Source organism: Elephantulus edwardii, unplaced genomic scaffold (assembly GCF_000299155.1).
Source record: "Elephantulus edwardii isolate Elephantulus edwardi_28Jun2011 unplaced genomic scaffold, EleEdw1.0 scaffold00105, whole genome shotgun sequence".
NCBI classification, from domain to species: Eukaryota; Metazoa; Chordata; class Mammalia; order Macroscelidea; family Macroscelididae; genus Elephantulus; species Elephantulus edwardii.
This window is the reverse complement of record NW_006399855.1, coordinates 7,319,501-7,335,389: the sequence shown is the minus strand read 5'-3', so window position 1 is coordinate 7,335,389 and position 15,889 is coordinate 7,319,501. Positions and strand designations below refer to the sequence as shown.

The 15,889-nt window shown below is 37.6% G+C and overlaps 1 protein-coding gene across 1 annotated transcript; it reads right to left on the bottom strand.

Moving 5' to 3' along the window:
• Positions 1-211: 211 nt before the first annotated feature.
• Positions 212-487, bottom strand: LOC102871239 (NADH dehydrogenase [ubiquinone] 1 alpha subcomplex subunit 2-like). Its single transcript, XM_006891874.1, has one exon. The coding sequence runs from the start codon at positions 485-487 to the stop codon at positions 212-214; it is 276 nt and encodes a 91-aa protein (XP_006891936.1).
• Positions 488-15,889: the final 15,402 nt, after the last annotated feature.

The following is a 15,889-nucleotide window of genomic DNA, read 5'->3' as shown; positions in this document are numbered from 1 at the left end:
GGGTTTATAGGCATAGTGATTATAAAGCTCTGATCAAATTAATGCTCTGTAAAACAAGACCATTTAATCTCATTTCTCTTCTTTTTTTTTTTTTTTTTTACCATTTTATAGCACAAGCTTTATAGAGAACAGAATAACATGTTTTGCCATACTGTACTCAGTTTGGTAGAGCCCTGGCTTAGACTGCTCCTTTTAAATATCAGTTGAGGTTTCACACTTTGCCATGTAGCACGTTCTCCACTGCTCTGGTTACTTGATCAGCACTGAAGTTGTTCAAAGAGACATTCTTCTCTTGGCCAAATGCATAGCGGGCCCAGAGCTTAGGTTGTACATCGGAGCACTCGCGGATTAGGATGGGTAGGTCAGGATTCGCCTTTTTCAGCTCCACGTACTTTTTCTCTATGAAGTCCCTGACGCCCTGGCTGCCGACTGAGCGTTGACATAAGTGGATGCGGATCTCCCGCAAGGCTAGTTTTACCTGGCTCATTTCTCTTCTAAAGAATTTAAATGTTTGGGAAATTTTCATCTAAAAATCAGCCCATAATAAAAGGAAGTAAATTGCAAAATTGTATAATTAGACTATTCCCAAGAAACAAACAAAAATCAACTGTCAGATGATTTTTTTTAAACTAGAAATTTGAAAATATGAGTATCACGTTTAGGTGTTTCCCGGATTATTTAAAAATATGTCTTTGTGGTGGATTGATGTTATAAATGAGTTGTGTTCAAGGCGAGGTGCCAATTTTTCTAGAAATTCACAAGTGATAGTTGAATCCATATATTTACTAAAAGGAAGCTGTCTGTCTGGTTGAATAGGTATAACCCAGGCCAATTAATTGTTCAGGGTCTGTCAGGATGCATTTGCCAAAGAAAACAGACAGTTTTGGAAGTCTTTCTTGCAAATGTTTCTTTTATTTGATTGCATTGTATTTGTGAATGGACACTTACAGTGGGAGCATGAAAAAAAAAACATGAAAAGAAAAAAGAGATTTTAAGATTCGTATTGTTCCTAAGTTCAGCATTTTCTTGATGGATTTTTTTTAAAGCTAATACTATATTTAATCAGTGTATAAGGATGACCTTGGATTTTATCTAACAAACCTACTGAATACTTATTATGCATGGACTGTCAGAGGAATGAACAAATTGGTCTTAGAACAAATATAACCAGAGTGCTCCTTAAAAAGGATGATGGCAAGACCTTAGTTTGTTTACTTTGGACATTTCATCAGGAAAGGTCTATCAATAGAAAAGGCTGTGATGGTTGATGAAATAAAGGGTCAGTAAAAATAAGAAAACCTAACAGCCCGGGCTGGTCCTCAAGGAGTTGTGAGGGTAACAAAAAGCAAACAAACGAACGTGATGCCTCTTCAGTTATTTTAATCTGCCAGGAACTCTTCAGGAAAAAGAAGGGCAATCTCCTCCCATTTAATACACAACCTTGGAAACCCAGTAGAGGGTCAGGTATGCATTGGTTATAGCTCAGTGGCAATGAAATTGACTTTAATGTGTTGAATTGACAAAAACACCCCCCACAACTACAATGGAGTCAAACGTAACAACAATCACAAAAATGGTCTAGAACTAGAAAGCATTCCATTCTGTTACCCATAACATCACCACAAGTTACAGCCAACACAACTGCAAGTGGCAATGACAATAACATGGAAGATTAGCAAATGAAGAGGGTATAGGGACAACTTTAGAGAAGCTGGGCTGTAAAGGAGAGGAGAAAGATTGGCAGAAAGAGTTAAATTTAAGTATAGTTTTTCTTTTTTTTTTTTTTTAGAAGTGGAAGATACTTCAGTACATTTAAATTTGGCATGTAACAATGTTCATTAAATAGTGGTGAGTGAATGGATGAATGGATTAATGAACTGAGCCATGAGAGAGAAAGAAAACTTAGACGGGAGGGTTAGAAGCTAAGGCAGGTTTTCTGGAACAAAGAGGATGTAGTTATATATAGATTTGATAAGATATTAATAATTTTGTCCATCAAAATTGCTATTATTCCTTTTTAGTGCCTCTGACATTTTCAGTGCTCTGCATAGATTTATTATAAACCAGATAAATATATTTATAACAGGAAAAAAATCCATAAAATAAAATAATTTTAATTTCTTTCTGTGTAACTATAACTCAGAATTATACCTAGAAACAATTTTACTATCTGTAGCTGACATTTGCCCCAGCATTTAGTTTACAGAGAAATCTTTCCATATATTATTTTACTTAATCCACATAACAAATATGGAGAACGTGTGTGTAGATTCCTTAGTTTGGAGTCCTCTCCAGCAGAACTTGGAACAAGAATTTGAATGCAGGTAGTTTATTGGGTGTTGACCCCAAGAAACAGAAGTTAGGAGAAGAGTGAATCTTTAGCTCTCCAAAAAGGCTATCTAGAAATCATAGAAGATAATTGTCATCAAATATGTCAAATCAAATATCTCTCTACTATAGTCTGGCCTCACTGTTTAAAGATATAAGGGAAAGTAGAGACCAAAAATAATTTAACGATCATGACAAGCTACTGAGCTAACAGTCACATGTTAAAAGAAGAAAAGGAGTATAAACCCACTTTAGAATTGACCACTAAAATCTAGGAGACTTGGCATTTACATGTGGAGTCTTGTTCCCCTTTGGCCAAGAGATGCTGAAGAATGGGTCAGGATACAAATTTTCTTGTGTTTTCAGGGTATGTCAGTAGTAGCTTCAAGGCTGTCAGAGAAAGTCATGAGGCACGCACACAAGAGGAGACATTGTTAAGTGCACATGAAACTGTTCACCACAGCTTTGCTAGAGTCAAGGATACCCAGGCAATGTGGCATTGGATGTGACAGCCATCTGCAAGAAGAGCAGACACTGTCATTCTCAGTTTCAAGATGAGGAGATTGATGGTTAGAAGGATAGTGACTTTGTCACGACCACGTAAGAAGGCAGGGTTCAAATTCAGATTTATCTTCTTCTGAATTCTATGTTGTCTTAAAGCTACCAGAAAGAATGCAGACAGGTCAATATACGTTACTACATGTAATGGGCTTGTCAGCTACACTGACAGTCCCCTGGAAACAGCATAAATCCTATGGTGGGATTGAAATATCAGGCCAAAGCAGATCTTACAGCAGGTAGAATCTGAAAACAGCTATTTCTTTTTTTTTTATTTATTTTTGATCCAGAAGCTACAGGCATTTTGGTAAAAAAATAAAAAAACATTGTAAGTATGAAAATAGTTTTCCTTATTCTTCTTTCAGTTTAATTGTCTTTGAAATGCCTAGACAATGTTGATTGTCTCACTCTGCCCAAGACTGGGGAAAAGAAAGAACTCTTTCCCTGAGACCCCATGTCTGTCCCAAGAGCCTATTGCCAAAGGCATCACTTCATTGACCAGCTTCGTTACTGAGGTCTCAGAAAAAGTCTGACTTTCCAGAGATATCCTGCCTGATTCCCAGTGTGAAGGGCTTTAAAGCTCCATAACAAACCACTGAACTTCTCTCTGCAGAGGACTCCTTTTGCATACTAACAATCCTTTGGGGTTTCTTGGGACTAGCTGTCCTGAGCATGTGCAGTGGTTGCAATTCCAAATGAAAGAACTAGTGCATTTGTGTTTTAATTATCTCTTCTTACAAGATCTACCCAGCAGTATTGCTCCACAGTACTTGAAAGAATTTAATTAAAAAAAAGATGAAGAAGAAGCAGCCGCCACCCTTGCTTTTTCTTGTTGTCGTTGTTGTTAGTTGCTGGAATAAAATCGGGCTGTGATTGTACCAGTGTGTGGTGTTTCACCCCCCACCCCCACCCCTTGTTCTTATGAAGAAAATGACTGTTAAGACTAAAGACACAAACACTTAGGAGAACAATACTTTTGTTAAAAATAATATATATGGAGGATGTCCCTCTGCAATGGAACAGAAGAAAACAAATTAAAGAGATGGACGCTTTTTTTTGCTTGTGACAGAAAAGACCACAACTCCTTAAATTATTGGAATAGCATTATCAAGCTTATGAGGAACTTTAGTCTATTTTCAGCTCTCCAGACAGATCCCATAGAAAGAACAGTAGTTGCAGTAGCACAAAATACCAGATATCTTTGAGACAATCTGTTCTCACTATTTAAAGGAACAAGGTAAAAGACAGACCAAGATTGTTTGTGTAGCCAAGATAAATGACTCCTTCAGCAGTAGCACAGAATCACTCAACAAATAAACAAGTCATATTCACTTTAAAGACAATACAGGTTTATTATAGAAAAATTAGAAAACAGACATTAGCAGTAAATGGAGGTTCCACAGATACTTTTATGATATCATTTAAATGTATGGATGACCTTGCTGACAGAATGTGTCTCTCATTGTTTCATCTTCTTCTTTTCTTTTTTTTTCCCCCTATGTTCATCAGATTCTGGACACAGGAAAAGTGAGTAGATGACAGTGAAACTACATTAAATGCAATTTAGTAGTTTTGACAAGATGTTAACTCTGGCAAGGGTGTGCAGAGATACTCTTGATATACCAGAAATAAACTTAAAATACTTTCCTTAGACACATTCTATATGCCTTACCCTATTCAAGACTTTGGGGTTTATTGTATTTTTTGTTTGTTTTTGTTTTTCTTCTTTTTTTATTTTTTAAAAATTTGGTGTTGGTTTGCATACAAAATTAATATACAATATGTTTCATTCATGTACATTGTGTTTCACACATTCCTTCTTTCACATTGTGTTTCATATGATCATCCCTGTACACTGTGTTTTATAAAGTTAATGACCATTGGTCTATGGTCACGTTACTGACCTTGATAAGAATACAAAATGGATAAGACATACTTGCCAGTCTTCAAAGCACTCACAGCCAGGTCAGCTAAACTGATAAAACATAGTACATTTTCAAAATACTGGTCTCTTTTTATATTATTACTATTATTCTTTTAAAATATGTGAGCATCCAGAGAGTTTGAGTGACATAAAATAGTAAAGCTTTGGGTTCATTGCAAATTATACATAGAAAAAGCTTCTAGTTTGTAAAAATTAAAATCAAAACCAAATATTGATCTCGGATAGTTCTTTAAGTTAATCATATATTTCCTATGAGCTCTTTTCTTTATCTCCTTACAGCAGATATTAACATACTAATATTCATATTGCTGTTTCAAAGCAATAGATTTTTCTTTTTCTTTTCCACAGAGGAAATGTTTTTATGAAGTGTTTATCATTAATCTTTAAAAATTGCTGAAGAAGCAACTGATTTGTCCATTCTTGTTTTATTCATTCACTTGACAAGTTGTTATGTGTCGTCGAGTTGCTTGTGATTCATAGCGACCCTATGGATAACAGCTCTAAACTCTGTTCTGTCCTGTGCCAGTCTCATTGTCTCTGACACACTCATTCCGATTATCCCAGTCACTGAATCAATCCACCTCCCAGAGGGCCTTCCCCTCCTGTGCCTGCCCTCCACCTTCCCAAGCATGATGTCCTTCTCCAAGGACTGGTCTCTCCTTACAACATGACAAAAATATGTCAGGCGAAGCCTCAGAATCCTTGCCTCCAAGGAGCAGCCTGTTTTAACCATCCCCAGGATGAATCTGTTTGTTTTCTTAGCAGTCGATGATGAGTAGTTATTAAATATCTGTATTTTAGGCATTGTTCTAGGTTCTGAGTATTTTTTACCCAGTACTAGAACAAGTGAAACCTTACTTAAACCTCTGAATTGCAGGACTAGTCTGCTATTGTCCATGTGATGCTATTTGAAAAAGATCATACTATTATTAAGGAGCTCAGGTGGTATAATTTCAATGATTTTCACAGAGTCTCAGAAAACTCCTGGAAGATGACAAGGTGTGGTAACTGACTCAGTGGCAGTGGGTTTGGTTTAAGTTTTGTTATTGCTGTTGTTAGCTGCTGTTGTGTCAATGTGATGTGCGTTTCTGGATGCCTCCTCACCCTCCATCATTGTAGCTCCTGAGGAAATCAGTATCACCAAGAGACCCCCACCCACTCACTGACCCTCTGCTTCATCAAATATAACTTCTTGCTCTAGTGACTGATTTCTCCTGTTGATGTGTCCAAAGCATGTGTACCAGATAATGTGGTCCACAGAGCTCTTATGGACTAATTTTTGGTGTTAGGTTGTCAGGACTTTCTTTCTAGTCTGTGTAAGGCTGGAAGCACCTGTGAAACCTTCCCATCATGCATCAGTTTGCTGGCATCTGAAATAGCAGAGATAAAGATTCCAACATCATAACAATTCACAATCGCATTATAACAAGTAGATAGATGGGTGGTAGTTTACTTTTCTTGACTTGATTCCAACCCAAGGCAGCTTCTAATGAGTTTTTGAGGCTTTAGATCTTAATGGGAACAGTCTACCTTATCTTTCTGCTTTGGATGTTTGGTAAGCTCAAATAGCCACCCTTCAATAGCCCAATGTGTAGCCTACTAACAACTTCCCCTTTGCACTTGTAGAGATGATTCTAATTTCATCAGATATCCTCCTTTCAAAGCCACAATTTTTTTTGAAAGCACTGAAATTTAAGACTTATCAATTGCTTTGTTGTTATGTAACGTTGAGTTAGAAGAGATTCAGAGCTGATCCCCTAGTGAGTTTTCTTAGGGAGTAAATTGCCTAGAGGAGATTGTGTACCTTGTGGAGCACCTGGTGGATTTGAACCACGCACAGAAGAAGAATCAATGCCTTTGAGCTGTGAGGGTGGATAAGAGCACTGAACATCCCCATGGATAGCCAAAGATTAAACAGTTATGTCTTGGATAGGGTGCAGCTGGAGTGCTCTTTGGAGGCAAGAAGGATGAAGCTTTGCCTCACATACTTTGAGCATGTCGCTAGGAGGTGCTATTCCTTGGAGAGGGAAATGCTGCTGGTAAGAATGGAGGGTTGACAAAGGAGAAGAAAACCCTCAATCAGGTGGACTGAGCCAGTGACTGTTGCAATGGGCTCTTGTTTGTCAGAAAGTGTGAGGATGGCACAGGATAGAATAGGGTTTAGATCTGTTGTTTATAGGGTTACTATGAGTCATACTTGACTCAACAGCACCTAATACCACCACCTTTGAGTTTGCAGCACAACTTCTTATCACTAAGCCACTACCACTTTTAACTATCAACTGTTTGGGAATCAATATAATCCCAGTAGGTCCTTTCTCACATGATGAGTAACTCTTTTCTTTCCTCCAAAGTTTTTTATTGTGATTTGAGTGAATGTATGTAAACTACATTACTTTTTTAAATCAATCATTCATATGATGGTACAGTTTACTTCATAGCATTAATTATAATACCCGCAATCTGATATTTGAACATTCATTCATTCTATATTGTCTTTACCTTCACTCATGTAACTAAGCATTTATTATCTATTCATTAATTTTCTACTCCTCTTTTACTCTTCTTGGCAACCATACCAAAACAATTCTCTGCATGTAAACTTTTTTTTAAATTATAAAAAATATTATACAATATGTGTCCTGTTTTGATTAACTTATGTGATTCAGCATAACATCCTTTAGATTTATCCGTGTTATAAAGAGTTTCATAAATTCATCATCATTTTTCAATGTTGTATAGTACTCCATCATGTGAATGTACCATAGTTTCTCTATTCATTTGTTCCTTGACGGGAACTTGGGTAATTTCCATCTTTTTGCTATTGTGAAGAAGACTGCTATCAATGTGAATGTGCAGAAAGGAAGTCTGACTGAAGAATGGTGTCAAATAGCAGGGAAAGTAGAGGGGGTAAGTCAGAACCAAGGTGATGATTAGCAATGGCAGGCTGAAGGGATGCAGGAGGAGGGGAAGCCAGATGACACTGAGGGAAAGGAAATGTAAGATGGTAGTAAAGATAAATTCTCAAGCTGCACTGCAATCCCAGAGGCTCACAGTTCGAATCCACCAGATAATCTGCTAGAGAAAGAGGGTCAATCTCTTCTTGTACAGGTCAGATCCAATTTGACATGTATACACACACACACACACACAGAGAGAGAGAGAGAGAGAGAGAGAGAGAGAGAGAAAATATGGCCTTGGTGATGAGGACAGCAATCTCATGAAAACAAACAAACAAAACAAACCAAAACCAAAATATAAACTCTCATGTATTGCTAGCTTTATGACTTTATATCATTCTGCTTAACCTTCATTTATGAACAAAGCAGAATGGTTTGCTGCAGGTCATATGCAAGCAGCCCTGGTTCACAGGTTGGTCTAAAATAATAGCTGGAAGATTAAAATAACAAAACTATTGCTACACACAAGAAAATAACTCCAGTGTTCTTCTCAAAATACGTTCTAAACTGTACACTACTTTCATAGGTTTCTAGATGAATCATACTGAGGTTTTAGCTGTATTATTTTACTCATATTCTGTATGTGTCATTTTTACTTTGACTATGGGATATAGTTTTGAAATCTAAAAATAAACAATTCATCATACCACTCTAAAAATCCATTGCTGTCAAGTTACATCAAGTTACAGCTGATTCACAAATGACCCTCCAATGTATTTTCAGAGGTTGTTAATTACATGAAGGAAGACTGCTCATCCTTCTCCCACAGAGAAGTGAGTGGATTTGAACCACCTGCTTTTGGGTTGACAACACAATTTTTTACCCACTAGACCACCAGAGTTAGCTCTTGAGTTTAAAGTAGTGCAAAATATAGAAGAGAGCTGATGCCCAACACTGAGAAAGGTTGCTCTCACAGACCTTTTAAAAATGCCAAGAGAGTAAACATGTGTCCCCTAATCACAAAGCCACTTTCCAAATGTGAAGCTAGAAAATTATTATTATTTTAAAAGAGTGCGTGCACAGATTCCTAGAAGCAAGAGTTGATAATTGAAATGTTGACATAGCCTTAAAGTCTAGCAGCATGAGAAGTGTTGTTCTAATAAATCTCACTCCTAATCCTTCCAGGGAACCTAAAGAAGAGATTCACTTTCTAGATCAGGTTTCATTTACTGAAAGGCTTCTGAAGATAAAGCTCATAAACTATGAAGGGACAGATACAATGTGGGCAAAAGGGTTAAAGGGCTGGAGAAAGCTCTGTAATTCTCAGAAATGGGAAACAGATGTTGTTTGACATTTTGAAGCGCAGTTTCCTTCTCCTTTACGTACTTTTCTGCTATCACGGTTTTCAAAGCAAGATGTATTACTGTAAATGAGAATTTCCTGCTTAGAGAACAGAGGCATCTAATATTAAGACTAATTTTTATTTAATACAGTGTCTTTTCACCTAACGGAATCACAAATTGGGTTTGAAAACCCGAAAGGCATTGAGCAATTTATCATGAAACCTAGGGAACTAAATAAAGCCGCATCAGTTAAAAAAAAAAAAAAAAAAGAAGAAGAAGAAAAAGGAAAACAATGAAAAGGGGGGAAAGGAGTAAATATAATTAGAGAGAAATACTAGCTGAGCCTGGACCTCTCTTACATATTAATTTCTGTTGCTAGGGGAACTGCCCTGATTCACACTGATTCTGATGACCTCGGCAGAGATAAACACCTGCAGCTTCATACCTACAGGTACAAGGAGGAATTGGAACTTGGTATTATGCTTAAAGAAAGAGGCGAGAAGAATATGATAATAGTAAATGATTAGTATAGGGGATTGGGCACAATGGGAGGCAAGAACCAAAAGGGAACACTGGGCAGATAAAGCCCCGGGGAAGCAATGGGCTCCTCCAGATGGTACCATGCCCAGTGAGGCAGGGAGAGCTTCCCTGCCAGTGACAGGGATGTGGGGAGGGGCTAACCCGAGAACAGCCACTTAATGAGGAAAAGAGCAGCTACAGTGCTGGAATTTTACAAGCTGTGAAAAGTAATCTCTTTTCCATTTATTTAATTTGTATCTCTGCTACCCCTAGTGCTGTTTTCAGCTTATTGAGATTTAAAACACTGAACCAATGCGATGTGGGCTCTTTCCGGGGAATAAAACAAAACCTGTTGCTGTTTGGTTGACTCTAACTCATGGCGACCCCAAGTGGATCAGAACAGAATTTTCAGTGACTGCTTTTTCTCATGCAGAGTGCCAGATTTCCCCTCCTCAGGTATCTCTAGGGTGGACTTGAACCCCGATTTTTTTATTAGAGGGTGAGTGTATTAACTATTTATACCACCCAAGGACTCTGTCACTGGTCTCCAGATCCCTCTGAATGATGAGCTTCTCTGACCATCACTATCATTCATTCATTTTTAGAGTTTTACTTTAAAATTAAGAACTCTTGTGGTTAAAAAAGATCATATAAATCAGCTGCACTTATAAAACTAGAAAGATATGTTTTCTTCATATTCTCCCTTCCAGTCTTGAATTTCTATCCAACCATGTTTATAACACTAACCAAAGTTTAAAATTAACATTATATGTAACACATAAATGTAAAAAGAGAATATATATTTTAGCAAAAATAATCTTTAAGGGAACATTTCATTCATTTCATGAAATGACAGTGCTTTACTAGTGGTCTTGGCTGAAAGCAGGGAGTGCCAGAGGAATGTCTATCAGTGTTTCATGGACTATGCAAATGCATTTGACTGTGTGGATCACACAAACTTTGGCTAACTCTGAGAAAAATGGGAATCCCAGAACACTTAATTGTGCTTATGTGAAACCTATACTTGGACCAGGAGGCAGGTGTCAGAACAGAGCAAGGAAACACTGCACGGTTCAAAAATGGGAAGGGTGTATGCCAGGGATGTGTCCTGTCTCCATACCTTTTCAATCTGTGTGCAGACTAGATTATCTGTGAGGCTGGCTTTATGAGGAGGATTGTTGAATCAGGATTGGAGGAAGATTCATCAACAATCTGCGTTATGCAGATGACATAACCCTCATTGCTGAAACTGAGGAGGACCTGAAACGCTTGCTGCGGAGGGTCAGGGACTGCAGCCTTCAATGTGGCTTGAAACTCAACATCAAGAAAACAAAGATTCTCATCACTGGGTCAATTGGCATCATCATGATAGATGGTTAAAGAGATTGAGATTGTTCACAGCTTTAGTTTGTTTGGCTACACAATCAATACTATTGGTACCAACATCCAGGAAATTAAAAGATAAATATCACTGGGAAAGTCTGCTGTTACTCTCTAAATTACTGAAGGGCAATGCGGTCATTCTGGAGACTAAGGTGTACCTGATCCAAGCCATAGCCTTTGCAATTACTTGCTATGCATCAGAAAGCTGGACAATGATTAATGATGATAGAAGAATTGATGCCTTTGAGCTATGGTGATAGAGAAGAATATTGAATATATCATAGACTGCTAGGAGAGCAAACAAGTTCATCCCAGAGAGGATGAGACCAGGCTGCTCCTTGGAGGCAAGGGTTCTGAAGCTTCATCTGACACACTTTGGACATGTTGCAAGGCAGGACCAGTTCTTGGAGAGGGATGTCATGATTGGGAGAACGAAGGGACAGAGAAAGGAAGATCCTCGATGAGATTAATTGATTCAGTGACTGGCTAATGGGAATAGGTGTGTCAGAAACAATAAGATTGGCACAGGTAAAAGCAGAGTTTAGGGCTGTTGTATATAGGGTTGTTATGAGTCACAGATGACCTGATGGCACATAACAACAACAATTACTGTCTCAATGCAACAACAATTTCATGTTGTATCTTTCTCTGCAATATTTTCATTTCTATCAATCCATATTCCTTCTCACCTGTATGAGTAAACTGATCACACTGATCTAAGAATCTCCAATTTGAAAAATCTTCTGGAAACTTGCTGAAATCCTTTTGACGTTTGTTCTTCTTAGCTCTATGGTAATTTGGTGGTTAGTACCATAGTTATTACTCATCGCTATAGAGTCAGGACTGATCCTCCAGCAGGTTTTTGGGAATCTGTAAATAGCACAGGAGGAGTCTGTGCATCTTTGTCTCTTGGTGGATTTGAAACCTAGGAGAGGCGAGCCCTTTGCATTAGCAGTGCAATTCCCTATGGACCACACCACCAGGGATCCATTGTCTTGGTGACAGTGACTGAATTTTATGTCTTGTTGCTTCTGTTATTTGCCTGACTGCCTTGTTTGTAAGCAAACATAACTAAATATCTGTCAGTCATGCCAATGATGTTTGTGATGAAATGAATCCTTAGCTGTGTGGAAATAAAACATGTTTAAGACAACAGACTATTGAAACCAATTACTAGGAAGGTAAGAGAGTAAATATCCTATATTCAGCACGTGACTTACTTTTCCTAGGGCTACCATCTCATTCTTTGATCCCTTGGTCAAGAATCAATATGTACTGGATATACTGTACTCCAAAGTACAAGGCAGACTCAAAAGGCATAACAATGACATTATAGTGTTTTTGTTTTTGATTTTTAAAACAGGGAAACACACACACACACACACACACACATTCTACAGAGTGACTTTCAAGATGTTCATCTGAAAACTACTGACAAAAATGAGTTATGCCTTGATTGTTTTTCATGCTGTTATCCTTGTCATGAGAGATTCTATCGGTTGCTAGGAGTTTAGTTTCTATAACTGGTAAGGCCTCCTCTAGCATTCTGATTCTCTAATGGTAGTGAAATAACATGAACAATCTTACTGCTCCATGAGGTGCAAGGCCATCTATGCAGAAGCCACTCTCAGCCAATTGTTGAAAGGACACAGGAGAAATTGAGATCAAGATTAGCGTGGAGGAAATTCCAAGGATCTAGGCATGGTATATGTTCATCTAAAAAGCAGAACAAGGGATATGTGTTGATATTAGCTTTATATCTTTATTAGGACTACGAACCTAAACACTGATGTGCATAAGTCCAAGATTTAGTAGTGACCTTCAAAAGTGTTAAAGCAACCTTCAAAGAGATGATTAAATTTTGTCTATTTACAGTGCTGTAGAAAGAGCAGTGAACTACGAAAATCAAGAGAGTAGATGGATTTCAAATTCCACAGTTAATTACTTGTGTGAACCTGGTCAAATGATTTTATTTTTCTGAGTTCTGTGTATTTAGTACTATGCAAAAGCATTTGACTGAGTGGATTATAACAAACTATGACTAGCACTGAGAATGATGGAGTCCCAGTACACTTAATTATGCTCATGTGAAACCTATACATAAACCAAGCAGCAGTTGTTTGAACATAAGGGAACACTATGGTTTAAAACCAGGAAAAGGTGGTATCAGAGTTTTAATCTTTCTCCATATCTATTTAAGCCATAGTCTGAGAAAATCATTCAAGAAGTCAGACTATATAAAGAAGAATGTATGGAGGATAACTCATCAACAACCTGTGTTATGCAAATGTTACAACCTTGCTTACAGAAAATGAAGGAGACTTAAAACACTTACTGAAGAAGATCAAAGACTACAAACTTGGGTATGGATTATATCTCAAAAAGAAAACAAAAATTCTCACCACTAGACTGACAGGAAACATCATGATAGATGGAGAAAAGACTGAAGTTGTCAATGATTTCATTTTACTTCAATCAACAATTAACACTCATGGCAGCAGTACTCAAGAAATAAAAAAGCATGTTGCGTTGTGAAAATTTGCTGTCAGGGACCTTTCCAAAGGTCTAAAGGGCAAAGATATTAGTTTAAAGACTAAGTTGTTCCTGATCCAAGCCATGGTATTTTGAGTTGCTTTGTATGCAACTGAAAATTAGACAATAAATAAGACTGATAAACAATGCTTTTGAATTGTGGTGGTGAAAAGTAATGAATGTACTATGGACTGTGAAAAGAACACACATTTCTGTCTTGGAAGAAGTGTGACTCGAGCACTTTCTAAGGGCAAGGATAGTGAAACTGTATCTCACTTAGTTAGAGTATGCTGTTAGGAAGATCCAATCTTTGGAAAAGGACATCATTCTGGGAAAGATAGACGGTCAGAGAAAGAGAAAGAATTTCAACAAGATGGGTTGATGTGGTGACTTCAGCAAAGAGTTTGAGCATGTGGGCATTTGTGAAGAAGACACAGAATAGGGCAGATTTGGATCTGTTGTTCACAGGCTTGTTATGAATAATTGGAGCCTTGGTGGTACATGATAATAAAAGCGATGTGTAAACAAAATTATGAAATGTAAAATAGAGAAACTACAGCATCTTTTCTGGCATTGAAAGAATTGATTTGTGTGTGTGTATGTGTGTGAAGATTTTTCAGTGCTTTCCAGCTCTGAGTTGTCAATAAAGTTATTATCAGCCACACCCTACCTTCAAAGGACTGCTATACAGAATCATATTAGATAATATAAAATTCTTGGTAAAGTTTATTAATTTTAATCACATAATCACATGTGATAAATATAGTTGTGACTTGCTTGAATGCAATTGTTTTTAGAATGTATGAACACTAACAGCAGCAATTATCAGTCAAGAAATCAGAAAATGTGGTACCTTGGACAAAAGTTCTCTAAAGGCCCTCTTCAAATGCTGAAAGCTAAGGGTATGAATTTTAAGACTAAGGTGTGTCTGATTTAAGCCATAGTATTTGAAAAAAATGGAACAAAAATAAGAAAGATCAAAGAAGAATTGGTGTCTTTGGGTTGTAGTATTGATGAAGAGTATTAAATGGACTGCCAAAAGAACAAATAAATCAGACTAAGGAAAAAAAATGTAGCCTGGTGCTTCTTTGAGTTAAGGATGGTGAAACTGTGTCTCAAGTGATTTGAGGATGTTATGAGGAAATGCAGATTTTTGGGGAAAAAAGCCATCATGCTAGGTAACTTAGAAGGTGAGAAAAAAAAAGTAAGATCTTTAATGAGGTGGATTGATACAGTGACTGCAACAATGAACTTGACCTTGGGAGAGATTGTGAAGATAGTGCAGAATCTGACAAGGTTTCAGTATGTTTTTTTCACAGGGATTTTTGTGAGTCATATTAAGTGAACAGTCGCGAACAACAACAGTAACAAACCTCATGAAAAAACAGTCATAACAACATAGAAAATATGAAGTCCTTTGGTGGTATAAATGAGAAATATGCAATGTTTCCAACTTAGAAGTTGGTTGTTTAAGTTTACATACAGATATCTTAGAATATAGGGAGCTCTGACGTCCTATGGTGGTAAGGAGATGCACTGCAGTACCAAAGGCACACAGTTCAAACCTGCAGAGCTGACCTGCAGGAAAAGGGTGGGTAATCTCCACTTGTGCAAGTAACTGCCTCTGAAAATCCTCTGAGGGTCAGCTATGGATTGACTCCAACGTGACAGTACACAACAGCAACAGTTCAGTAAAAAAATAATCTGTAATTGAAAAAGCTCTGATGTTGAGCTGTGTTGCACATTGTGCTCCTCAACAAAAGGTTGGCAGTTTGAATCTATCAGCTGCTCCATGAGAGGAAGATGGGCAGTCTCTTGCTGTAAAGATCTGTAGCCTAAGAAATCCGATGGAGGGTAGTTGTGCATCAGAATTGATTTGAGGGCAATGGCCTTGCTTATGAAGCACAGTGGTACACAAGTGATATCGCCTTGAATTAAAATCAACTGTGTGGCAACTGGGTGCATAGAAAGATGGTACATCTGAGCAAGAATTATTACGAAGTTCTTTACCTGCTGTGACTCATCTCAGGGGATTAACACAATGTTCAGCCAATGTTATTATCTTTTATTACCTACTACCTCTTTAGACAGATGTGCTTGTACCAAAAGAACTTTATAGCTTGTTCCTTTATCATCTCTAGATTTTTGTGTTTAAATGTTACCTTGTTTGTGAAGCCTTTCTAAACCATCCATGTTGACTGAAATTCCAGACCCACCCCAGCACTTCCTACCTTTTCCTGGTTTATGTTATTTTTTTCACCCCCATAGTACTTTCACCATCTGATACACTATATCAGTCAAAACACAGAAGTCACATAATTAATTTAAGCGAGAGACTGTAATCTTAACCTAGTGTTAGAGAACTGAGGTTGGGGGGGAGG

What these genes read in the sequence shown, in the direction of transcription:
- LOC102871239 (XM_006891874.1), bottom strand. Translation starts at nt 487, where the DNA reads ATGAGCCAGGTAAAACTAGCCTTGCGGGAGATCCGCATCCACTTATGT.